General features: G+C 39.5%; 1 protein-coding gene across 10 annotated transcripts in view; it reads right to left on the bottom strand.

Annotated features, from left to right (window-relative positions):
* CCDC178 (coiled-coil domain containing 178) overlaps positions 1–26,066 on the bottom strand; it is a 135,311-nt gene that overhangs the window by 21,952 nt on the left and 87,293 nt on the right. For 9 of the 10 annotated variants that reach the window (XR_014170288.1, XM_081918531.1, XM_081918536.1 and 6 more), the window contains one exon: positions 16,946–17,095. The exons of the other annotated variant lie outside the window; for it this stretch is intronic. Coding sequence is in view for 8 of the 9 variants with exons in the window: in XM_081918531.1 (XP_081774657.1) it covers positions 16,946–17,095 (150 nt within the window). In the remaining variant the exon portion in view is untranslated. The remainder of the gene's footprint in view (positions 1–16,945; positions 17,096–26,066) is intronic. 10 annotated transcript variants of the gene reach the window in all.

Below are 26,066 nucleotides of genomic sequence, written 5' to 3'. Positions count from 1 at the left end.
CTGTTGTGCTTTGTAACATCAAGAGCTTAATGTGGTCAGGCTCCCCTCCCCCACCCAACTGAAGGGTGAGCTGTGCCGTCTGAGGAGGAAACAGAGGTCCAGAATTTTCTTCTGTGAAGAAGTTAGACCCACTTCACCCCGGAAATTCAAGGGGCATGAGAGGTATGTGTGGGCAGAAACAAAGGAGCTGTCTTTCAGCTGAGGATTTCCCCGCTCCCTTCTCTGAACTCACAAAAAACTGAGGAGAATGTTTCTGTTTAGGGAGCTGCCTCTTGATTTCCAAAACCCTTGGGAGTGTTTCTAAGGGCAACAGCAGAAAAACCTGTTGGATCCTCTAGAGGGCCACAGTTCCTTGAATTAAAAAAACATAAAGCATTTCCTCATGAGATGTTCCCAATGTTTTCCTCAGATAGCCCTGTAAGAGCATTGTTTCCTGGCATTTTGGTTCCAAAACCTATAGATAAATCTGAAAAATGAGCAGGAGCTAGTTCTGTTCATTGGCTGAATATAACCAAACCGTTTATTTATTATATTTACAGGTATACCCCACTTTTCCTCCAAGGAGCTTGAGGTGGCATACACAGTTCTCTTTCTCCCTATTTTATTTTCACAAGGGCCCTGTGAGGTATAATATAATATAATATAATATAATATAATATAATATAATATAATGTAATGTAATGTAATGTAATGTAATGTAATGTAATGTAATGTAATGTAATGTAATGTAATGTAATGTAATGTAATATATTTATTATACTGCCCTATAACGCCCGCCCGCCCCCCGACGTCAGGGCGGTTATAGGTAGCTTTGGCTGAGAGGCTGTGACTGGCCCAAGGTCACCCAGTGAGTTTCATGGCCAAGTGGGGCTTCACACGTCCAAGTCCAACACACTTATCACTACACCACACTAGCTAAACAGTTGCCTATTGTGGAATTACCGTATGTTCCCCATTTATTTTCCTTCTGGCAAGTTCCATTTAACAACACAACACAACTCTGAAAAGTCAGTCAGTCTAAAGTTTTGGGGTTTTTATCACAATTTTAATCTTAATTCTTCTTCCTTTTTATACCTATCTTCATTATTGTAGATACATTTTCAGAGAAAAGATGGTGACAAAACGAAAGAGCTTTAAAGTGGTCAGGAATAAGAACAAATGTTTTGAGAATGCTTTTATGTGATTGCATAAAATTAATAACATTGGGGGTGTGGGGAGCAGCACTGCCACAGAACTGTAGATGGTTAAAGCTTGGTTTTATTTTTGTGGATTGCCTATGCAGCTGGATTGGTAGATTGTGTCATGGTCCAAAAACTTCTCTGGATGACTTCATATGCTTGTCACTCTCATAACTGTTCTGGTGTGACTCGAAACTTTTATGACAGTGACTATGCCAGCCAATATTTTATGCTGTCCTCTTTGGTTTGGCTTTCACTACCCCAACCTGTCTTTAAAACCTAGGGGGCTGGAGGTACTTCTATGTCCACAAACAGTCTTTTCAGTTGGCATTTGTGGTTTCCAATTTATTGCTCTTCTCTTCCCCTCTTCGTCTATGCAGGAAGCTTAATTGCATTCAAGTGAGTTTTTAAAGACTTCAGTGGTTGGTGGGATTGCTAAACTGCATCCGGAAGGAGAATTGTGGCTCCTTGGTCACTGCAGACACATGTCTCCTGTCTTTGTCCAGGAATGATCATAAAGGCAGAAAGGTCAATCAATGAAACGGTGGAGACAAGTTTTCCCCCCATTTGGCGCCCTCAGTTGTGCAGAGACATCTAGTGGCTTGTGAAGTCAAAAGCAGATGACAATTGCCCTGTGAAGGCCTCTAGATGTCTCTCTACAAGCAATGTGTATAAATCAGGCAAGCCAGACACTGCTGTTTCCTTAACTGACCTTCCTGACTAATCTCTCTGTCCTTCAACCACAGTGAAAGTGTAGTGTGAACTTCTGAAGCGACAGCAGCATGCTTTTAAAGATACAACCTCCTCCCCTGGTTTGCAACTTGGCAACAGTAGTGGTTGGCAGCTGCTTGAACGATCCAAGGCAAAATGGGTATCAGTTAAACCAGGAGTTTTATTGATGAAACAAAATAATTTCAGTCATATCAAACTAAAGCGTTAAGTTGCATACTAGCTACCTAACATCCTAATGCACAGGTGGTAACAGAAGGAGCTGTGGCACAGGAGTCTTCTGCAGGTGAGGAGGAAGAAGAACATGAAAAGATCACAATTCCCATTGTTTCCAAAAGTCCTTTCCTACTTTCACTGCTCTTAGGGGTAGGACAGCCCATGCTTAGTAGTGGTGCCCATGCTTTGCATGCAAGAGATTCCAGATTCAATACCCAACATCTCCAGCTGGAGCTGAGAAATACCACTGTTTAACACCTTGGAGAGATGCTGCAAGTTAGTGTAGGTGATACTTAAGGTGGACAAATAATCTGGTTCAGTATAAGGATAGCATAGTGATGTAGGAAGACAACATAGGTTTCTATTTTACTTTCCTGGGTCACTATGTTAGCCTCAGAGGTCACAAGAGGCATCACAGCCCTTCTGCAGCTTATGCCTCAGGAAAAAAATACAGTATCTTAGGTGGAAACAGAATTCAGCCCAAGCAGACTCCATACCTGGCAAGGAACAAACCTCCAGGTTATTGATCCCCTAATCTGAATTATCAGATTAGTCTTGGCTATGTCTACTTCCCCTCTACTACTTGTTGGATGAGCCCTTAAGTCCAATCCCAGCTAAGACTGCAGATCCTTCCCTGATGACACGTTTGCACTCAAGCAGAGGCTCCATTCAGGCTCCTTTAACAGGCATTCAGCATTTTGACAGAAAACATCATTGATATAATATGTGTTGATATTGTTGTGCATGCTATCCCCATCCCAATGCCCCTAATATGGAAAAATATGTTTAGTAAACTAAAAATATGCTTTTGCATCCATTATGGATTAAATTGCTGGCTCATTGGGAAAAGACAGACGTGGCCCTCATCTGATGAAAGTACATAGTTCAATTCAATTTTTTTTTATCTGACAGGTTTTCAACTCTTTCTTTTAATATTTTACAAGAGCTGTTTGACAATGGGCTCCTGATCAGAACTGCTGTATAAATGCCAAAATCTCAAAGGGAAACATGATTCCAATATAAAGTATTCCCTCTAGGACCCCTGGCAGACACAAAAGGGAGAATAATTTCTTGATGTATAGAGGCACTGTCACCATTGTCAAAGAAAGCTAGCGCAACAAGTGAACCACAAATATAGCAATGTGCTTCCTCCTTATCAAAACAGCTGCAGTTTCATCTGAGCAACGGAAATCTGGTACAATCATTCATGATAGGATGGCTAAAAGATACAATATTTCTCTCTCTCTCTCTCTCTCTCTCTCTCTCTCTCTGCATTTGAAATGAATTCCTACACTTATTCAGGACATATATAAAAAGCCTGCATAGCACTGTATATAAAAACAATCTGCAAAAACATACAGAAATATTTCTACCAAATCAACAAAATATACAAATATCCAATACTAAACAGTTCAGAGTAAACCTGTAAAACATACCAAGTCATAAATGTATGGTCTTGTTTTTCTTCTTAAGAAATAATTTTAGGGTATTCATAATTGTTTCTTCAAGTCCATGTTAAATCAGAAAAAGCTATAGTAAAGTAGGTTTACTATAATTTATATCAATAATTACAATTAGGAATAAAGGCCAATATTTGATGCTGTGCTCATCTTTTAACCACTTACTGGAATAGAGTTTGTAGCTGTGAGATGTGTTTTAAACTGTATAATGCTTATGCTAGAATAGTTAGACAAAAAGAAAAAGCTATAATGTATAGACTTAGAATTACTTTTCTTTTGAATGATTAGTGCTGACAATGGAGCAATGGATCCAAACTACAAGAAAGAAAATTCCACCTAAACATTAGGAAGAACCTCCTGACAGTAAGAGCTGTTCGACAGTGGAATTTGCTGCCAAGGAGTGTGGTGGAGTCTCCTTCTTTGGAGGTCTTTAAGCAGAGTGACAACCATATGTCAGGAGTGCTCTGATGGTGTTTCCTGCTTGGCAGGGGGTTGGACTCGATGGCCCTTGTGGTCTCTTCCAACTCTATGATTCTATGAGTCTATGATCCTGGATATGAACTGGAAGAAAGCCTCACTGAATTCAGTGGTACTGACTTCTGAGAAGACAACCAGAGGATCAACCTGTAAATCAAACATCTCTAATTGTTTTAGCAGATTATAATACTGTTTCGTAATTTTGAATTGAAATATACTGGTATAATTTTAAGACCTACTCCCTTATTTACTAAATGCTCCTTTTCTTTGGCGATCACTCGTAGCTGAGTAAGATTGTCTTTCATGAACACAGTCTTAACAGTGAGTCCATAAGTGAGTGTGGAGGCCAATTCTGGACCCACACGTCCTTCAAGTTGATCATGGTGGGCAGGAGCGGGCAGGAGTTGATCATGGTGAGGGTTTGCCAAATGTGCCTTCACCTTAGCACATTTATCCCTTTAGCCCTGAATCTGAGCATCTTCAAAGTCCATGGCACCTTTCGTAAAGGCTGTTCTCCAACTGGAGTACTAGAAGGCCAGTGTTTCCCAATTGTTGGTGTTTCTACCACATTTTTTAAGATTTGCCTTGAGAGAGTCTTTCAACCTCATTTGCTGACCACCAGCATTACGCTTTCCATTTTTAAGTTTGGAATAGAGCAGTTGCTTTGGAAGACAATAATCAGGCATCCAACTTGATGTTGAAGAATTGAGACTTTGACACTGGTGATATTTGCGTCTTCCAGTACACTGACAATTAAATATACTCCCATGTTTTGCTTAGAGCCACAATCCTTTATATTTAATTGGGAGTAAGTCCCATTGAACTCAATGGGCTTTACTTCGCAGATATGCATAGGACTGTGTTGCATATCTCTGAAATCAAATGTGGACATCTTTTAATGAGGATGTTACATATTGATGGCTCAAATAAGTTGAATGGGGCTTAGGCATGCTGAATGCATGTCACAAATTCAAAGATTCAAGCATGAAAGTCCGTTCCTTAACTTGTTTTCAAGCATCATCCTTTTTTCCTGCAATAAGTAAAGCAAAGCTACAGAATCTGCGACCATTTGCATCTAAGGAAGAGATGTTTTGCTTTGGTGATATAGTTAATGAGTCTAAAAATATTCAGTATAATAATTCTGTCAAAGCCCCCACAGTCTCCTCAATGAGCAGAAGCCTGCAGGATTCCAATGGGGAGCCAAGTAATGAGCTCTCAGCATTCGCTTCTACACCGTCCAGGCGAAATATACTTGGGCCTCTATGGTTCCACATCATTAGCAACATGAAACAAAGACACATGCTTGACTTTAATAAGTGACTAAAGTTGCTGGGTTATTAGGCTGTTACTGCACATAAACTCTATTTCAGTATGACAAACCAGTTCCTTGCAAACAAAGGAGAGAGGAGGGAAAGGAAAGAGAGCTTTTGCAAACAGCATTTGGTATAATTTAATGTGTAAACAATTGAACAAGTCTTGGAAGATGACACAAGAAGTGATGGGTTCCTGACACAGAATCTCATGGGTATGTCACAGACTGCTGTGGTCTCACTGCAGGAGAGGATGGCTATGGTGGGCTGCAGTGATCAGACTATGGGCATATATGACTGAGTTTTAGTTGATAATCTTGCAAGACAGGAAGTGAACAAGCTCATCCCCACTGGGAAAGTTTTAGACATGATTAGCTTGAGCATGACCAAATAGGTCAATGTTATGATACTGTGTTTTCAGCAAAAATAAATTAAATTAAATTAAATTAAAAGAAGAAATGCATGTGATTTGTTTTTACTTCCCCTCATGCCTCTACTATATTGGAATATACTGATTTTTCCATTTAGAAGAATTAAACTATTATTTTTCTTACTATTAATTACCTGCCCTTCACCTTTAAGGTTCCAGGGCAGTTGAACAGCATTAAAAACAATATTTAAAACAGTTTAAAGCAACTTATAATCATAAAAATAAAATAATAACATTGAGTTAAATTTTATGATCTCTTAGTATTCTCTGTTGTTTTTGTCCATGGAGTTTTCTTGGCAGGGATACTGGAGTAGCTTGCCGGTCCCTGCTCCAGGTGGATTTTAAGCAAGGTTATGCTTAAAATTCTACAAGGCAGGCTTAAGCAGTATATGGACCGAGAACTTCCAGAAGTGCAAGCTGGATTTCGAAGGGGCAGAGGAACCAGAGACCAAATATGCCCTGGATTATGGAGAAAGCTAGAGAGTTCCAGAAAAACATCTACTTCTGCTTCATTGACTACGCAAAAGCATTTGACTGTGTTGACCACAGCAAACTATGGCAAGTTCTTAAAGAAATGGGAGTGCCTGATCACCTCATCTGTCTCCTGAGAAATCTCTATGTGGGACAAGAAGCTACAGTTAGAGCTGGATATGGAACAACAGATCAGTTCAAAATTGGGAAAGGATTATGACATTGCTTCCCTGCTTATTTAACTTATATGCAGAATTCATCATGCAAAAGGCTGGACTGGATGAATCCCAAGCCGGAATTAAGATTGCTGGAAGAAATATCAACAACCTCAGATATGCAGATGACACAACTTTGATGGCAGAAAGTGAGGAAGAATTAAAGAAAGAGGAGAGCGCAAAATATGGTTTGAAGCTCAACATAAAAAAAAACTAAGATCATGGCCACTGGTCCCATTGCCTCCTGGCAAATAGAAGGGGAAGAAATGGAGGCAGTGAGAGATCCATGATCACTGCAGATGGCGACAGCAGTCACAAAATTAAGAGGCGTCTGCTTCTTGGGAGAAAAGCAATGACAAACCTAGACAGCATCTTAAAAAGCAGAGACATCACCTTGCCAACAAAGGTCCATATAGTTAAAGCTATGGTTTTCCCAGTAGAGATGTATGGAAGTGAGAGCTGGACCATAAAGAAGGCTGATCGCTGAAGAATTGATGCTTTTGAATTATGGTCTGGAGGAGACTCTTGAGAGTCCCATGGACTGCAAGAAGATGAAACCTATCCATTCTTAAGGAAATCAGCCCTGAGTGCTCACTGGAAGGACAGATCCTGAAGCTGAGGCTCCAATATTTTGGCCACCTCATGAGAAGAGAAGACTCCCTGGAAAAGACCCTGATGTTGGGAAAGATGGAGGGCACAAGGAGAAGGGGACGACAGGGGACGGGATGGTTGGACAGTGTTCTTGAAGCTACTAACATGAGTTTGACCAAACTGCGGGAGGCAGTGGAAGACAGGAGTGCCTGGCATGCTCTGGTCTATGGGGTCACGAAGAGTGGGACACAACTAAATGACTAAACAACAACAAACAGTATTCTCCGTATTTCAGTTTTTTATTTATTATTCTAAAGTGTAGATATTTGGCTTTTATAGCAGTTCTAAAATATAGAAACAGAAGAACTACTACCGTATTACCATGATTAATATTTGATAGAAACAGGAATTATTTAGCAAAGTTTTTTTCAGAGTGCTTATTTACACTACCAACAAATCCTTCCGCACTTGTAGTGATTGGCCCTAATTCTGCTGGATCTCTCAGCGGCCTTTGATACCACCAACCATAACATCCTTCTGGACTGTCTAGAGGAGCTGGGGGCACTCTTATACAGTGGTTCTGCTCCTTCCTCCTGGGCCGTGTGCAGAAGGATGTTATGGTCAATGGTATCAAAGGCTGCTGAGAGATCTACATCTACATGAAGCCACTGGGAGAGATCATCAGGGAGTTTGGGCTGGATGTTCATCAGTATACGCATGATACCCAGCTCTACCTCTCTTTTAAATCAGAACCAGTGAAGGCAGTGAAGGTCCTGTGTGAGTGCCTGGAGGCGGTTGGAGGATGGATGGTGGTTAGCAGATTGAGGCTGAATCCTGACAAGACAAAAGTAGTGTTTTGGGAGGACAGGGGGTGGGCGGGGGTGGGGGACTCTCTGGTCCTGAAGGTGCAGGTGTGCAGCCTGGGAGTCATTTTGGACTCACAGCTGTCCTGGAGGTGCAGATCAATTCTGTGTCCAGGGCAGCTGTCTACCAGCTCCATCTGGTACGCAGGCTGAGACCCTACCTGCTCATGGACTGTCTCGCCAGACAGCTTTTGGGTCACTGCAGGATGGAGATAGGAAAGGAGTACCAAGTCAGAAAAGGAGCTTATAAATTTAAGGCTCATTTTTGATTGGTTTCACCTTTAGTAGAATTGTGCTGGCCAAGTAATGTCTGAACCACTCGTAAACCAAGTTTACATAATTTTAAAAAACAGAAGTTACATAGCCATGTATAAGTACATACCAAAGACTTCATAAACCTTGTATATTTGGGCATCTGTGGGACTTTAAAAATAAGAGCTTCAAGCAACAATAAGTGGCTGGACTATATCCAAAATAGGCCCGAATCACAAGTGTGATTTCTCCATACAATAAGTATATTGAGAAGGGCTGTGTTTTGTCAAAATCACATGGAATATTTTTGAAATGCAGGTTTATTGGCATCTTATGACACTTCACTAAATGCTACGTACTAAAATTTAGGTTACACTCCTGTTACTAAGTGTATTCTCCTGTTACTAAGACTGGCTTTCTGATCATGCAGGTAAATTGCCTTGAAACAGAGTATCTATTTATGTCTCCATGCACAATATTAAGAGGAGAAAAAAAATATTTATTATGAAACCTACTCCAAGGTATTATAGTTATGTTTTTTAAAAAGAAAAAGCTGAAGCAAGCAATGCAGAATGGAAAAGACAATAGTTTCAAAATTGTGGAAAATCAAAGTAGACTTGAATTTATGCAAAGCTTACTCTTCAAACAAATGTCTTCTAGTGAAGACTCACAAAATGTTTCAACAGCAATAGCTGAGATGGACTCTGTGTTGTAATAATTTCGATACACTTGACTAATGCAGTTATTTTCAATGAGGTTGGCACAATGCCCATAGCTGTGAGCAAACAAATACAGCAAGAAAACCAGTTTAGTATCTTCCATTAATGCAACATGGTTTTGCTCTGTCCAGGGGTATTTCTTGGCCACTCTGTTTTGTTTTGCACTGATAAATTGGGAGGGGGGGGGGAATATCCGAATGCATTTTGTTAGATTTACCAGTGTATTTTATATAAAATGCTGGTGAGGCACAAACGTTTTAATCAAATTAGTATGCAACATAAGGCAGCTGTGTATTCAAATGGGTTTTTAAGCAATTTGGTTGTTTTCTTTATAATAACAGGAAAGAACATTTTGATTTTGAAGGTGACAGAGGCAATATTACCAGAATTAAACAATCTGAATTAGCTTTTTCATGAAATGTAATATGTTTTATGCTTTTAGATGGGACGCTCCAGTGCTTTCAGATGAGCCTTTCACTGTCACAGTCAATGGCCAGGAACAGAATAAGCTCTGGAGGTAGGATTATCCTCGAATTTAATTTTTTTTAAAGGAGGCTAATGGCAAATGTTTCTAGCAAACTTTAGGTGCATCTGCGCTATAACTAGAGAACCAAGACAGGCTATTAAAAGGAAAGAAAAGGGAGGGCAAAGAAGAAGAAGAAAGTTAGATATTTTGCTTAGTTTCGAATGCCTGTGTAAAAGGGATGTAATCTCTTCATGCTTATCAAAAGACAAACAGCTTGACTCGCACATACATATTTTTAGATAGACAAGTGATACAAACAAATCTATTTGTAAAAAATGTGGAGAACATCAGAAAAGGATATAAGATATATTTGCATATAAACTCAAGGTTTTCTCCTACAGCAGTAAAAATATATTTTACTGTAGTACTAAGTGACACCATGAGAGGGAAGTTGAGTAGTAGGTCTCTGCCCTTTTCCATTCCTCCAATGTCCTAATTCTAAACATGAGAGATGATACCCATGGAATCCAAAGGGAATTGCATGCCTGTAGTACGTTTAGGATGGGACGCGGGTGGCGCTGTGGGTAAAACATCAGCGCCTAGGACTTGCCGATCTCATGGTTGGCGGTTCGAATCCCCAAGGTGGGGTGCGCTCCCGCTGCTCGGTCCCAGTGCCTGCCAACCTAGCAGTTCGAAAGCACCCCTGGGTGCAAGTAGATAAATAGAGAAATAGGGAAGGTAAATGGCATTTCACGCTGGCCACGTGACCCGGAAGTGTCTGCGGACAGAGCTGGCTCCCGGCCTCTAGAGTGAGATGAGCGCACAACCCTAGAGTCTGTCAAGACTGGCTCGTATGGGCAGGGATACCTTTACCTTTACCTTTAGTACGTTTAGGATCAGGATGCAAATTATCATTTCATTCAGTTTATATCCTACCCAGCGGCAATTTAAGAGTTATATACCTGGAAATTGACTGATTTGTTCTTTATTCAATCATTAAGGTTCTCTTTCTTTAGACCATTTTGCCATTCTCTTTCCCCCATCCATCTCTTTCATCCCTCTCTTATGCTGGAAATATCCTCCCCCAAACTTTCACTGAACTGAAAGAGGCTGGATTAAGAATAAAAACCCTACATCCTATAATCCCCCATTAAATAAATTATAATTAAGAACACAGGTTAATAGAAACATCCCAAATCAGACCATGGCCCATCTAGCTCACTTATTTATCTATGCTGACTGGCAGTGGTTCTCCAGGGTTACAGACAGGAGTCTTTATAGGCCCTCTCTGAAGATGCAGCCAGAAACTGACCCTGGGAACTTCTGCATACAAAGCATGAGCTCTGCTACTGAACTACGGCCCTTCCCTATAATATCTAACAGCTGCTTTTAACACAACCTATTTACTCCAGCACACACTTTCTCCATCATTTGGGAAGCAATATATCTAAAATCACATTGGGAAACCATACTATCATCATGTAGGCTTTAGACCATGTCGCCATCATCATCTATGAAACTCTGCCTGTCAATCAAGTAAGAATTGCATGTAAGGTTTTCTACAGTTGTAAGAGCCATATGACTATCCGTTTCAGAGCAACTTCTCCAGTCAAGTGTATATTTTAATCAGAAGCTGACTAGAACAGCATATTTTTATATATTCCAACAGTTTTAAAATATCAGTCCTCAATCTCATCTGAGAACTATCCATATGGTTCTACACTCCCGAGATATATGTGTCCTGACAGAAAGTACATTCCAAAATTTCTAACAAGCACAGATTGTGAAAAGATGCCATGACTTTACCTATATCCTTCTGACAGGTCAAAATAGTGTCTTTAAAGTACAGCAAATATGATAAATACCCCTAATGGTGTTTTACTTTTCACTTCATCATTTCCTCATTTAAATCATGGGTTGCCAAAGAAAGGCTTGTGGTTTGATTGTGGCTCCTAAAATGTTTTTGTATGGCCTCCCATAACATATTACAAGTCTGAGTATGCCGATGGAAATTTAGTTGAAAGTTCCAAATTCATAAATCTCACATTTTCAAACTTAAGTTTTCAAACATTTCAAACACTGGGGGAAGGCGAAGCCAAGCCTGCGCTAATGGTGCCACATAGGGTCCAGGGGGCTGTGCGCGACCACGCAAAGGGCGCCCCCCATTTAATGTGGGGAGCCGTCATTCTCGATAGCTACAGATTCTAAATGCTTGAAGACGCCTATGTTGTTGGTGAGGGGAAGAGTAAAGAAGATCACATGTGATAACCTGGCATGAACAGGATTTTAAAGAAAATGTTGTAGGAAAACAGAATGAACACTATAATAGGGTGAAATAGTAGGCTGTAACCCATCTCAAATGGTAGCAGTAGTTGACCATAAATTTTAGATTAATGTGTATGTATGTATGTATGTATGTATACGTATATATGTGTGTGTGTGTGTGTGTGTGTGTGTGTGTGTGTGACAGTAGTGGGAGATGGCTCAAGCAGAGTTTCTTTTCTAATACAGTCAAGGATCACAGGATGCAATTATTAAGTTTGGATTCATCTGTGCAATCATGCAAGAGTCAGTGTATTAAGATAAATTCTTTTCTGTATAAAAAGTGGAATGAAAGTGAATTTTGGTTTATTCAACCCTTCTTTGCATTCTACATGTGCAACAAATTAAGGGTGTTACCTACCTTTTTTCAAAACTTCAAAGACCACTCTATATTAATACTTCTCCCTTGAAATGCTCACAAGAAAGTGTCTTTTACAAAAGCCAAATGTTCAAAGGAATATATTTGTAGAAAATAAGTGGGAAAGGGACCAAGTGTTCTCTGGATTAATATATAATTACTTTTTTCAGAGTTGTGCGTGTCATGATGCTTAGCAGTTTCCCTGCACTCCTAATGGCTCTAAAGACATGCATATTTACCTGGAAGTAAGCCTTATTGAACTTATTGAACTAAATGGGACTTATTTCTGCAAAGACATGCATAAGATTGCATTGTAAATTATCTTTCCTACTTCGATCATTGCCACAGTTTAAGAAATTTTCAATAAAATACATACAAACCACTTGGGATGTTTTACTGTTTAAAAAGTGGTTTGTAAGGATTGGAAATACTGTAAATAAGCAAAAAATACAAAGTCACCACCTGGTATCTCTTTTCAAAACCAGCCAACATTCTATTAAAATATTTGTTTCTATAGATAACCTCCAAGCCAGTCAATTTCAACCATATTTTTAAAGATGGGTTGAAACAAGGGAAACTCAGATTCAGGAGTATTTTGTTATACCTATTTTAAACCTTTTAACAGCACTCAAGAAGGCTGCTGTTTAAACTATTTTAATCTGACAGTATTACCATGCCAAGAAAACTCCATGGACAAAGACAAAAGTTGTGACGCTGGAAGACAGGAGTGCCTGGCGTGCTCTGGTCCATGGGGTCACGAAGAGTCAGACACGACTAAACGACTAAACAACAACAATTACCATGCCTCCTCGTTTCTCTGCCCATACCAGATGTAGGGACATAGGGATCTCTCTGGGCTCATCCACACTCACTCGTGGAGGAAGGGGGTGCGGGGGGTGCGGTCCACCCCGGGTGTCATCGCTGAGGGATGCTGACATCGCCCCCCGCCCGCCCGCCTGGGACACTCACCCCACCCCTGGGTGGACAGCTAGCTCTGCCTCTATTCATACTCCCCTATGTCCTGTGGTTTATTCAGTTTGGTCTGTGACTTCTAAGCATGGGTCCAATAGGTTTTTACTTGTGTCCTGCCACTTTTTTGGGGTAAACCACTGAATGGGGAAAATATCAATCTGCAGAAAAGCTTATTGACATTTGGTTTGATGCAGCAGTTAGCAGTGGGTTTTCCTGGAGAAAGCAGCAGGGGGGACGGGGATGGAAGAAAAACCTCTCAGACCCATGCCAAATGGAAGCGTGGATCACAGTAACATAAGCAATACTCTATTGTCTACAGCACTTCCTTCTGTTTAATTCACTATATTCTGGTGTTAATTTCTAGAGCATTTCTTTATTGAAAGAATATAAAGGATGTTTTGGGGTATAATAAACTTTTAGTGTATACAGTAGCACTAAACAAAAGGACAAAAAAAAAGACTCAGCACTGATTAATACTGCAATGAATACATTGTGTAGTGCCGTTAGAGGTAACTGTGGGTTTCTTAGCTAGATTATTATATAAATACAGTTCAGTTAACAAGCAGAGGTAGAGAAAGGTAGATGAAAAATGGGAAAGATTTAATAAGAGAGCTTTGAATAAGGATTTTTAAGTGAAACTAAATTTTGTTATATGCAAAAGCTTGAGATGTTCTCTCGATCTGCAATACTTTTTGTATCAAGCATGCCAGTGCAGTCTTTTGATTCTAATATGAAACTACAGTAAGGATCATTGCACTAATGCATGAAGATTTGTGATAATGTTGCAGAAATTTTACTATCAAAACTGAACTGCAGTGTAATGACTTTTGTTATCATGGTTTCTAATAACTATTCAGCATGAATTGACCCTACATATGTTCTGCTGCAATACTATGGCCACCACTCTGAAAAAACTGAAGAGAAGACTTTGAGCAAAAGAAAATTCATATGAAATGTGTGCCATACAATATTAGTATCCCTGTAATCATTACAACCAAGACTAGAATTGGAATATTTTCTTCACTATTTCTTGTCTCACCATTCCAACTGCCTTTCTCTTTGTTCATAGCCTGATCTTTGTCTTCCCTCCTCCAACTAGCTCATATCCTTTCATCTACTTGTTTTTCTACATTGGCTGCTTTATACACTATACCTGATCCTCATTCTCTGTACTGGTATATGATGGTAGGAAGTGTGGACCATGCACAATAGAAAGCTGAACCATACACAAAATGGAGGGAGAGGTGACAAAGAGAAGTATTCCTGATGCAGCTTCAACAATGCAAATAAAGTCACAAAAGAGTTTCACAGCAGAGATGAGCCCCCATCCATCTAAAATGAGTATGTCAGCATTCAAATATTGAGTCATACAAAATGAAATTGAAACCTAATTTTGATCATGTATTTTTTAAGGAAGACAACTCTGTGCATCTGGGAAAGGGTGAACATAGAGTGATTTTCTCCCTGAACATTCATGTCACTGTGATGTATATGTGCAGTAAGCAACTACAAAAATCATTACAGTGATACTCCCACAAAATTGATTTTCTGTTGCAGTTGTAAGTCACTTATTAGCAAAAATCTGAAGAAAAACACACCTTTTAATAGGAGCAGTATATAACCAGTTTCATTTCTTGTTCTACTGTAATTAGTACAAATATTATTTATGTGCTGATTTTGTGTGTATAATTACATTATCAAAAGAATTTTTCAGCTACCTTTGTAATTATCCAATTTGGATCCTTAAATAGCCATGCTTTCTTGGTTGATGTACCTTCTGGTGCATAAGAAGAATGCACACAAAGACTGTACAAATTTCCTTAAGATTTTTAGTAGTGCAGTTCTTCATATTTTTTCCAAAAACCAGTCAAGATTCTCATAAAGCATATTAATATAGAGTGAAAGACTACGCACCTTGTGATACATACACTAGCCTCTTCCAATTATCCTATACAGTTGCACACAGAAAGGATAATTTTAAACAACCTCCCACTTTAGATTTTTAAATTGTTTTATACCTCTGGCCTGTTACATCTTTAGTTTCTTTCCTGATCAATTTTCATTGATTTTTCACAGTTATGCAGTGGTGATAGTCACATGCAATTTGATCTTATTAAAGGCTGTGACAGCCCTTTGGCATCTTGGACCCATTATGAACACCAATCCTAACAAATCAAAGCAAGTCTTTATATGGTGCTTGAGCCAGAGGGCTCATCCTGCAAAAAGCAAGTGTCTGCATGTGTACAGTGAAGCTTCTGACCTTTCATTTTCCAACAGCATCTCAAGCAGTATCACAGACGGCTTTTGAGACACCGCAAGTGCACAAGCTCAAGTTCTAAGAAATGCATGGGTTGCTGTTACGAAATGAAAGTCAGAAGTTCCAGTACATGTGTAGCCCATCATGTGGCCTCTTGGAATGCTGCAATGATGGCCAACAAGTCAAGTCTATAATGGGAATTTTCAGCAAAAAAATAATTCCAAGCAAATTACCTTGCATAATAATTTCACTTTTTGACAGGAGAAATTTGCCACATCTGAGTAGATCTGTTTCTTAATATGATTTCTAAATTCCTTATACGTACTATTTTGCAAAGTTGCGATCATTGTTTTCCAGAAAGAACTTCCCTCGTTGATCTACTTAATACAGAGTTATACAAACATTTCAGTGTAATGTGATGCGATGTAGGTTATTAGGTGATTGGGATATTATGAATCCTCAGCAAAGCAGTGCTTGATGGGTTCCTCACCCTGTATTTGAAATTCTTGTGGTGTTGAACTGCGTATGATTTCAGTGTATAGTACAGTAATCAGAGGACCATTTCATCACAAATCAGCACTCGTGCTGAATACCATGCCTCACCTGACTGTGGACTGAAGCATATTGTTTGACAATATATCTGAGGCTATGAAGCTGGGTCACAGAATCATAGAATCTTAGAGTTCGAAGGGACCCAATGGTCATCTAGTCCAACCCCCTGCAATGCAGGAATCTCAGCTAAAGTATCCATGACAGATGGCCATCCAACATTGGACAGCTGTGAAACAGTGGGGGAAGGGTGTCACCCCCCCAGTAGTACAGTGGTACCTCGGGTTAAGAACCTAATTCGTTCTGGAGGTCTGTTCTTAACCTGAAACCTTGCTTAACCAGAAGCACCACTTTAGCTAATGGGGCCTCCCGCTGCTGCTGCGCCGCTGCTGCACGATTTCTGTTCTCATTCTGAAGCAAAGCTCTTAACCCGAGGTACTATTTCTGGGTTAGCGGAGTCTGTAACCTGAGGCATCTGTAACCTGAAGCTTCTGTAACCACTGTAGAGGAGCAATGAATGGGAGCAGGTAGTTTAAGCTTTCTTTTGCCTCTTTTTCGTTTCTTACTACCTTTCTACCCAAAACCCTGCTTCCAACCCACTTTTTCCTATGGTGCAGAAAGCACTAGTGACTCACTATTGCTGATTATCTGAGAAATGCACAAAGCCTTAGCTGCTGCATCGGGCTAGGGAATCCACTCATTTGCATGCATGAATCTTCATCCAGGAAGAGATATGAATGTAGAAGAATTTTCCGCACTTACTAGTTTTCGCTTTCTGTATGGCTCTCTGTTAGAGCAAGTCATTTGTCGTGCATTAAACAATATGCTACTTCTATAGAAACATTAAAGCAGAGCATGATCTACGCAAAAAGGCATGCAAACACCAAACGGAATGAATGATAAGATTTTGAAGATCCTCGATAGAAAAATACTTTTGTTAAAGTAAAGAAGGAAAAATGTACAGGATGGAAAATATAAAGAAGGAAGACATGGAAGACATCACATAGGATGTTCCAGGAACTTAACAACTTATTTGAAAACATTGTTAAACAGTACTAATTAGCAAATAGAAAATAAGCAATTAAGAAACCGAACCCATTATTATCATACCTGCTGCTGGTCTCTTAATCTTGATTCAGCTCTAACTTTATGATCATAGAAGTCTGCAAGTTCATTTTTGTCATTTAGATAGCATAACTGAAGCATCTGATATTCTTGCGCTAAACGCAGATTTTCATCCTCTGAAAACTCCAGAGATTTCTAAAGGGAGACATTTTTTATTAACATTACAAACCATTTATAAAGCTATGATTTCATTCCAAAACTTCTCAATAAGATTCATTTTTACTAGAGTTGTATTCTGTTGCACTGTACAGAATACTGCATATGCTTTGTATGCCTAAGGACCAATACTACTACTAATACTACTTCTACTAATAATAATAATGTGCAAAGAAATTACTGTACAATGAGTGAAAGGAAAACAGTTCTTATGTGTTCCTTTTCTGAATTAAAAAAATGCAGTGAAGCAATTGGCTAAGCTGCACATGAATGGCCTGATTCAGCAAGGGAGATTTGTGTGTGCAGCCATTATAGATGTGCATCACGATACGCATCTGGTGTTCACTGATATTAATGGATGTGTCTGATACATTCCCACCCAGGAATGCACATGCCTACCCAGGGCCACTAGACGCATACAATATAGTGCAGTAAAGGGATTAATTGCATCTGCAACAATGTAGAAAAGGGCTGCAGGAATGTATCTCTTTCCCCAAATACATGTGGCAGAATGCCACCACCTGCAGTGACTACAAAGAAGCATGTGTACATCCTTAGAAATGACACTGTAGTTTGTCCGCTGCTTTCCCAAAGGATGGCATGCCACTCCTTATATTCTTATAAGAATATATGCATTTCAGTATTATATAACAATATTCTTGTATTAGTTCTCTCAGTATATGGGATTTCCAAATTAATCAAATGTAGCTAATGGGAATGTACTAAGGTTTGTTTACATGGCTAAATATAGGCTGAAATGGAATTTGGGAGACTAGATTGAGATTTCTGTGAGTCTGTACTGTCTGTGTGCTTTTTCTGCAAAACTCCACTTCTACTATCCCTACCAACAGAAAACGACCCTCTAAATGCTGACCTGAATTTCATGTAGAGAGGCTGAAAGGAAGCAAATAATTAATATAATTAAATAACTTATTCTTCTTTTTCCTAATACACAATTGACATGGATAAGTGAGTTCTTCAGTACAGCAGTCTTAAGAAGCTTAGGCAGAAAATTCTATCTTTGATTCACTTCCCTTCTCTGGAAAGAGTAATATTTGAGGAAGATAGATATTTGGTGGTAAACTTATATTCACACAGAAAAGTAGCACGTCAGAAAGGAAGGTGAGGGGGGGGAGAGAATGTTCTCCTTATCATTTTGTTTAGTTTGTTTTATCTGCATGAGATGCAAATTACAGTCTATGGTAGTGCAGCCCAGACAGAGGTTACCCCCCCTCAATTTCTTTACTTTTTTGTTTTGTTTCGTTGGTAAGCCATGCCAGAGGGTGGCAATTCATACTGAGACTCAGACACCAGGGTAAAAGCATTTAGTCTTTCTCTCCTTGTCATTTTACACATGTAAATTGCAATGGGACAAATACGGTAGCTTTGAGGGGGAAACGGCCTAGAGGAAAAGAGTTAATCCACCACCACACCCAGTACTGCAATTACCATTTGAACCTCAACTGTATATATGCTTCTTACAAAAATGTAAAAGATTGGATGTCTTATCATGGATCTCATCTACCTGGCTCTTAAATATGGCAATAAAAAGAATGCAAAAATATCAGGGAAAGTTGATTCTCTCTCTGCAAGAATAATATAGGACACAACATTTTTTTATAGCAATCTCACTTTCACTGAAGTCCTGATGGTTTACATTATAATGGTAACATCTAGCACAAGCAATTAACATTTATATAGAAATCACAGTATTAGAAAATCAGTTAACTATTAAGAATGTTAGGAAGATGGTATTTATATATAAAGAGTAAAAGGTCAACATTTTCATTGCAAACAGGCTAGGGAAATGAGGTTCTCACAATGCTTTGAGAACAAAAGAAATGGAAACTGAAGCATACAGATACCCAAAAGTTAGAAAACCTTTATCTGAAAGTTGCCACTATCTTTAGCTCTGTTTTAGAAATTCACAGAGAAAAGGAGGCTTTTAAAGGTGCATCAGGAAAGCCTTCAAAGAAACTTAGGTAGCACTAGGGAGTAAGCTCCAATGAATGTAGTGGGGCCAAAAAAAATATTCATAAGGTTGCACTCTTAAATTCATGGCAATATATAAGGGAAAATAACCTAGAAAAGCCCACAGAGTTTGCTCCTTATCAGCTTTTTTTGGCAACAATTGTGTAGTTGTGCTAATTTGTTGAATGCAATGGAGGTATATTTTCTCAAGGAATAAATTCTACTTGGGAAATCTTGCATGGTCCCTGCATTCCAATCTCAGTTTGTTGTATCCTTTCCTCTGTTAGTAGGGTCACTGTAGTCTGGAGAGCTGTGCAGAATGTTGGTAGTACAAATGTCACTACCAGCTTTTGGATAATGGCTATGTCTTCACTAGTGCTGTATGACAAAACTCTATCACAGAGTTCCCTGGGGAGAGGGATTGATTGTTAAACCACTCTGTGAGGGGAAAAGGGGTCTCCAAACAACTTTCGACACCTTTGACAAACTGCAGTTCCCAGGATTCTTTGGGTGAAGTAATGACTGCTTAAAGTGCTATGATACTGCTTTCTGTGTAATAAAATACGAAAAGGGAGAAAACGCACTACATTGGGAAGGGAACATAGCTCAATAGTAGAGCACCTATTTTGCATGGAGAAGGTGCCAGGGTCAGACACTGACACATGCAGTTAAAACAATTGGGTAGTAGGTAGTGAGAAGGAGTTCTTCTTGGGAGGCTGGGTAGCTGCTGTCAGTCAGAGTTGGTGATACTGGGATAGATGGAGAATTGTTAAGACACCTATCTTACAACCATGTATATTTGAAGCAAAAGAATCACGTCCGCTACTCCACATTCACACAACACAGAAAGGAACAAGTCTGTACAAGCTGTCACCGCCATTGACTGTCTGTATATCTGCTGGCCATGCCCCCTTTTATCTATGTGTTCAGCATTAGTTTGAAACCTTCCATGTGATCAGGAACTGTGAGAAAGTCAGAGTTCTTGCACACGTGGAAGAGCTGTAGGTACATTTCACATTCATGTAGAACATATGGACATGTGTGTGTTATATACTTTTAAACCATGAACTGCTCCAGGGTGCAATATTCATCCATGCAAAAGGAAAGTGATGTGCAAGACCACAAAATCCTGTCCTATGGAAACTTGGAATGATACTCTAAATTCACTGCAGCGGCACATTGCATGGGACAGAATGGTAGTGGAGGCAAGCTGTTCTTCAGGGACGGCTGCTTTCCATTAATGATCTATTTACTTAGTAACTCCACCACCACAGAAACCTGAACAGAATGTTTGTTTATGGGAGCTCTGTAGGTTCTGTGATAGTTTATAATGAGGGCTCCACAAAGCTGCGAATGGCGGGCAGGGAGGGTACTGCTTGTGCAGTTTTACGTGGGTGTGTCAGCTATTATTGGACATTACCACAGTTGCTTCTCCTTTCCTCAAGCAAGGAAGCAAACCACAGAACAACAACCTTGGCATTTCGTCCAGACCAGCATCTGTGGTTCGCTTCTCTGAAAACCACTATCTGAAGAAGTCAAAATTTGTTCTTGGGTTTCTGTTTGTGGTTTGTTTGGCGAAATAAGCCATAAATGTTGCTTCAGATGTAACACTAAGATAACCACTCAGTGTTTTTCCTCTCCACTTAGTGTAAGAAGGAGCAAAGTGGGAGTACTTCAACTGCATGCACCAGCAGACATCTTATGCAGAACCTAATTTAACTAACTATGGCTATTTATTTTAAATATGTATAACCCACCATTCATCACAATCATCTCAGAGTGAGGTACACCTTTAGCACCTATAACAATCTATAGTAACAGCAAGAAATAGTTAAAAGCAGTGAATGTTAAACCAACAGAATTGTATTTACTTTATTCTCAAATGCTTGAGTAATTAGTCCTGTTTTAAACTGGTGCAGAAATGGAAGTCAGCACCAGTCTGGGTTAGTGGCTTTGCGTTATGTGTGCATGACGCCAGTTAGCTGTAGTGGAACAATTTTTCTTAAAAAAAAATTCCATTGAGGTTCTGGTACAAACTGCTTATGGGAGGGAAGCAGCAGCTCCAAATGTGGATGAGCTTTCCAAACTCAGGCTAAAGAGTTACAGAATAAAAATTATTTGAGTTTAGGATTGTAATTATTGCTGTGATTAATAAATGTTATAATCTTAGAAGAGCAATTCACTACACATTCAAAAATACATTTTCTTGAAAACTGTTTTCTAATTTTAATGAATACTGTGACAAATAATTAACTTCCTTTTCTACAAAAAATAATAATAATACATCCATTTTGCAGGATCATTTGTCCACATAAGCTTCCAGAATACCAAGGCTTGTTAGAGTTCGAAGGATTGCTATCCTTGTAGTTTTCATTTTAAAAAGTGGTATAAAACATTGTAGTAATTAGAACACACCTAAAACATTACTCTCATTGAATCGCTTAATGTTTGTAAGCATTTTCAATTCTGAAGAACAACTCAGGAAGCAACCTTGCTGACAGAGTTTCTGACTCATCAAAATTATGTCCTTTATTTCACTGACAAGCCATTTTGCTTGAGCAAACCACTCAGTAGCAATGGACGTGACTGACACCCAGTGGTCTTCCAGGTAAGAATTTAAAATACACACACACACACATGTGCACACACACACACACACACACGTACACACACCACACAGAGCAGTACTAGAACAACTTTGTATCTATTTACACTTCAGAGCTCTTAACTACTACATATTCAAGGTGTAATCTGTTCTCTGGTTTTTATCTTTTTTCAAATGGAAGGCTAAAATATAAAAACCAATGTCTGAAACACCTGTTAAGGTTTTTGCTTTGCGCTTTTTGCATATCCAGCTAATTTATGTTCACATAATTGAGATGGTATGCACAACTTTATTAATGGTTTTAACATTTGTTCCACAAATTATTGCAATCATTGATGTACTATCATCATGAAAGATTAGCACAGAATTTGTCCATAAAGTTGCTTATGAAACAAAATTAAACAGTGCTGATATACTCTCTATTTAAATAGGTCTAACAATATTAGGTAGATCTCAGGATGAAGAAAAAACTTTTACATAGAGTTTGATACAGTGATACGGTTTGTGATAGGCTTTCTGTACGGCACACACAAGATCACAGTTTGGTGGCAAACACACCATACATTTAAAGCACCTGACTGCTCCCAAAGAATCCTGGGAAGTGTAGATTACCCCTCACAGAGCTACAATTCCCAGCACCCTTACAAACTGCAGTTCTCGGGATTCTTTGGTAGAAACTAGTGTACACAGCGGGTGGCGCTGTGGGTAAAACCTCAGTGCCTAGGACTTGCTGATCGTATGGTCGGCGGTTCGAAGCCCCGTGGCAGGGTGAGCTCCCGTCGTTCGGTCCCAGCTCCTGCCCACCTAGCAGTTCGAAAGCACTCTTAAGTGCAAGTAGATAAATAGGGACGCTTTATAGCGGGAAGGTAAACGGCGTTTCCATGTGCTGCGCTGGTGCTGGCTCGCCAGCTGCAGCTTCGTCACGCTGGCCACGTGACCGAAAGTGTCTTCGTACGGCGCCAGCCCATGGCCTCTAGAGCGAGATGAGCACGCAACCCTAGAGTCGGACACGACTGGCCCGTACGGGCAGGGGTACCTTTTACCCTTTACCTAGTGTACACAGCCTTTGTGGTTTCATATTCACATTTGCTAAAAAGAATTAGAATCCCTCCTTCACCCATAAGAGTGCAATGCAAAGTGGAAAATAAACTCTCATTACATTTTGTTGTTGTTGTTGTTTAGTCGTGTCCGACTCTTCGTGACCCCATGGACCAGAGCACGCCAGGCACTCCTGTCTTCCACTGCCTCCCGCAGTTTAGTCAAATTCATGCTGGTAGCTTTGAGAACACTGTCCAACCATCTCGTCCTCAGTCTTTAATTAACTGATAGCATTTATCTACTGATGCTATGATCTGATCACCTCAGCTCAGCTGATTATTTGAATTTCTCAGTAAACTGGTTATCTAAGCATTTCATTGAATACCTTAATACTGCTGCAATCCTAAACCCATTTAGAGTCACTTATGAGTAGTCCTATTGCTGCTAAACCTTTGAGCATATGATCACCTGAATTCTGTAATGAGCTGCTTGTTCAATCTCCTAATTAAAAGGTAAAGGGACCCCTGACCATTAGGTCCAGTTGTGACCGACTCTGGGGTTGCGGCGCTCATCTCGCTTTATTGGCTGAGGGAGCCGGTGTATGTCCGCAGACAGCTTCCGGGTCATGTGGCCAGCATGACTGAGCTGCTTCTGGTGAACCAGAGCAGCACAGGGAAATGCCGTTTACTTTCCTGCTGGAGCGGTACCTATTTATCTACTTGCACTTTGATGTGCTTTCGAATTACTAGGTTGGCAGGAGCAGGGACTGAGCAATGGGAGCTCACCCTGTTGCAGGGATTCAATTCGCTGACCTTCTGATCGGCAAGTCCTAGGCTCTGTGGTTTAACCCACAGCGCCACCCGCGTCCCTAATCTCCTAATTAAAGATGACAAAATCTTATAGTGACCCTTTTTATTCAATGAACTGGTTATGTAAGTTTATCTGAGGGCAAAAATATACAGAGGATTATAACATGAGTTTATTCATGAATCGAATTGACTACCTAAATGTTTTAATAAATCAATGAACTGATAATTATTTGCTACACACACTGCCCAGTCACTTTGGTGCTGCTCACACAGCAATTCTGACTTCACCCTCAGAGGCGCACACCATTGTCTCTCGAGCTGGCATGTGCCAACCAATGAAAAGTGAATAGATTAATTGAAATCTGACTGGATACAGGATGAAACATATATTACGATAACATTAGAGTTGGTTCAGTCCTATGGTTCTAGTGTTATTCCTATTATCTTTCTTTTGGAAATGCTTACTGATTAGAATATATCTTTAAGAACAATCCAATGAATGAGTAGAAGTAAAAGCAGCAATACCTTCTCCAAAAATAATATGACAAGAAAGCACAAGAAGATACAGATTGTGGCAAGCCAATAGTCACTGCAGATATGAGGAAATCACTTTCAATGGAATTTCATAAATTTGAAAATGAAATTAAAACTTTTAAGAGGAAGATAATTACGGTCATTAATGATGCAGAAAATAATACATTGACTTTATTAGAGAATAAGTTAATTGATTGTGAAATAAATAGGATGCACCAGGGTGGCATGACTAACTAAAGTCCATTGATTTCAATGGGCCTAGTCTGAGTATGAGTAACACTGGCTATTACCCATTAAGTAATAATTAGAACTGCAGATGCAGCTTAATTGTTTTTACAGAACTTACAATCAGATGAGGTAGTTGGGGAGGAACTAAATAATATAAACACAAAGTGAATAACATTACTGACTTTCAGTTATAAGGTAGGAAACCAATGTTGTAATGGAGGAGAGCACCACCCTAGCAACAGAAATGTCACTGTTTATAAATGTAATGAAGGAGAGATCAATTATAATTATAATTGCAGTCAAATCAATTAACTCAGGTAAGACACCTGGACCCAAAGGGGAAGGAATAGATGACCCTTGGGTCCCTTCCAGCTCAAAAATTCTATGATTCTAACAACTAAATTCTATAAGCCCCATATTAGGTAAAGGTAAAGGGACCCCTGACCATTAGGTCCAGTCATGGCCGGCTCTGGTGTTGCATCGCTCATCTCGCTTTATTGGCCAAGGGAGCTGGCGTACAGCTTCCGGGTCATGTGGCCAGCATGACTAAGCCGCTTCTGGCAAACCAGAGCAGCGCATATTGAATAGCCCCAATTTCAAAGGAATTATTATTCCTTTACTATTTAAAGGGGAAAATTCAAAGTAAAAAGCTTCCTGAAACACAGAGAGATGCAAGAATAATAGTAAGTTTAAAACCAAATACAGTTGCAGATATTACAGACCAATCTCAGCATTGAATAAAGACTACAATATTTTGGCAACACTTATGTTTCTTAAAATGTACTAAATGTTCTTTTTTAAAAATTGGCCACATTCTTGGCAAATAGATTATACGAAGTTGTAGATAATTACATCAAAAAGTCCAAAATGGATTCATTAAAGGAAGACAACTCACAGATAACACAACATTGTGAATGCAGAGAAAGTGTTTGGTTTAAAAAACTTATGAGCCACTATCCTCTTGTATCCTGTCCTGCCTCGCATGTGAAGTGCACATTTTATCCTCACAACTTCCAGTCGAGACTAATGTGGTTGAGACTTAGAGACTTCTGCAAGACCATATAGCAAATGTCATGTCTGAGTGAGGATGTGAACTTATTTTTCCTTGTCCACACCAAGGACTCCCAGAGCTTCTTTGCTTTCATCTCTGCTGTCTATTTCTAGCATTCATTCCTCCACAGTTATCTTTTTTTCTAGTTCCTTTTCAACTAATTTTCAAGAGTTCTTTCCTACTGTGATAAGGCCAACTTGTAGACATGTGCATTCACTGTAGATACAATGATACATTGTTAGAGTTCAGATGCTATGGGGAAAGTGCTAGGAAAGCAATGTGTCTCCATCCCAATCACTAGGAGGGGGTCACCTCATTTGGGGCTAAGGGAGAAGGTTTTATCCAGCCATGAGATGAAAGTAGAAATCAGTAACAGCTAAAACATTGCACTGAGATGTTCTTTCACTTTGTGAGATTTGTGAAAGAACGAGCTGATTTTGCAATAACACTTGAGATTACTGCCTCTTCCCCTGTTGTCATTTTAAGGGGCATCCAGAAGTCACACCCTGTGCAACTGCACAGTAAGTGAGCCACATGGCACCTGCAATTTTCTTGTTCAGCACTTATCTGTGTGCTTGTAAAACTCAGGAGTGTACGCCCCATTTGGGTGCTCAAACTTTCAGTTATTAGTAAGGCAAGCAAATACAAGTTGTAGGCAAACAGAAATATATGAACACAAATTATATATAAGAATTCTCCATAAAAATAAAAAAA

The sequence above is a fragment of the Podarcis melisellensis genome, assembly GCF_964234715.1.
Source record: "Podarcis melisellensis genome assembly, chromosome: 7".
Classification (NCBI taxonomy): Eukaryota; Metazoa; Chordata; class Lepidosauria; order Squamata; family Lacertidae; genus Podarcis; species Podarcis melisellensis.
Note: the sequence above shows the minus strand (reverse complement) of the source record. Positions and strands in the feature narration are given on the sequence as shown.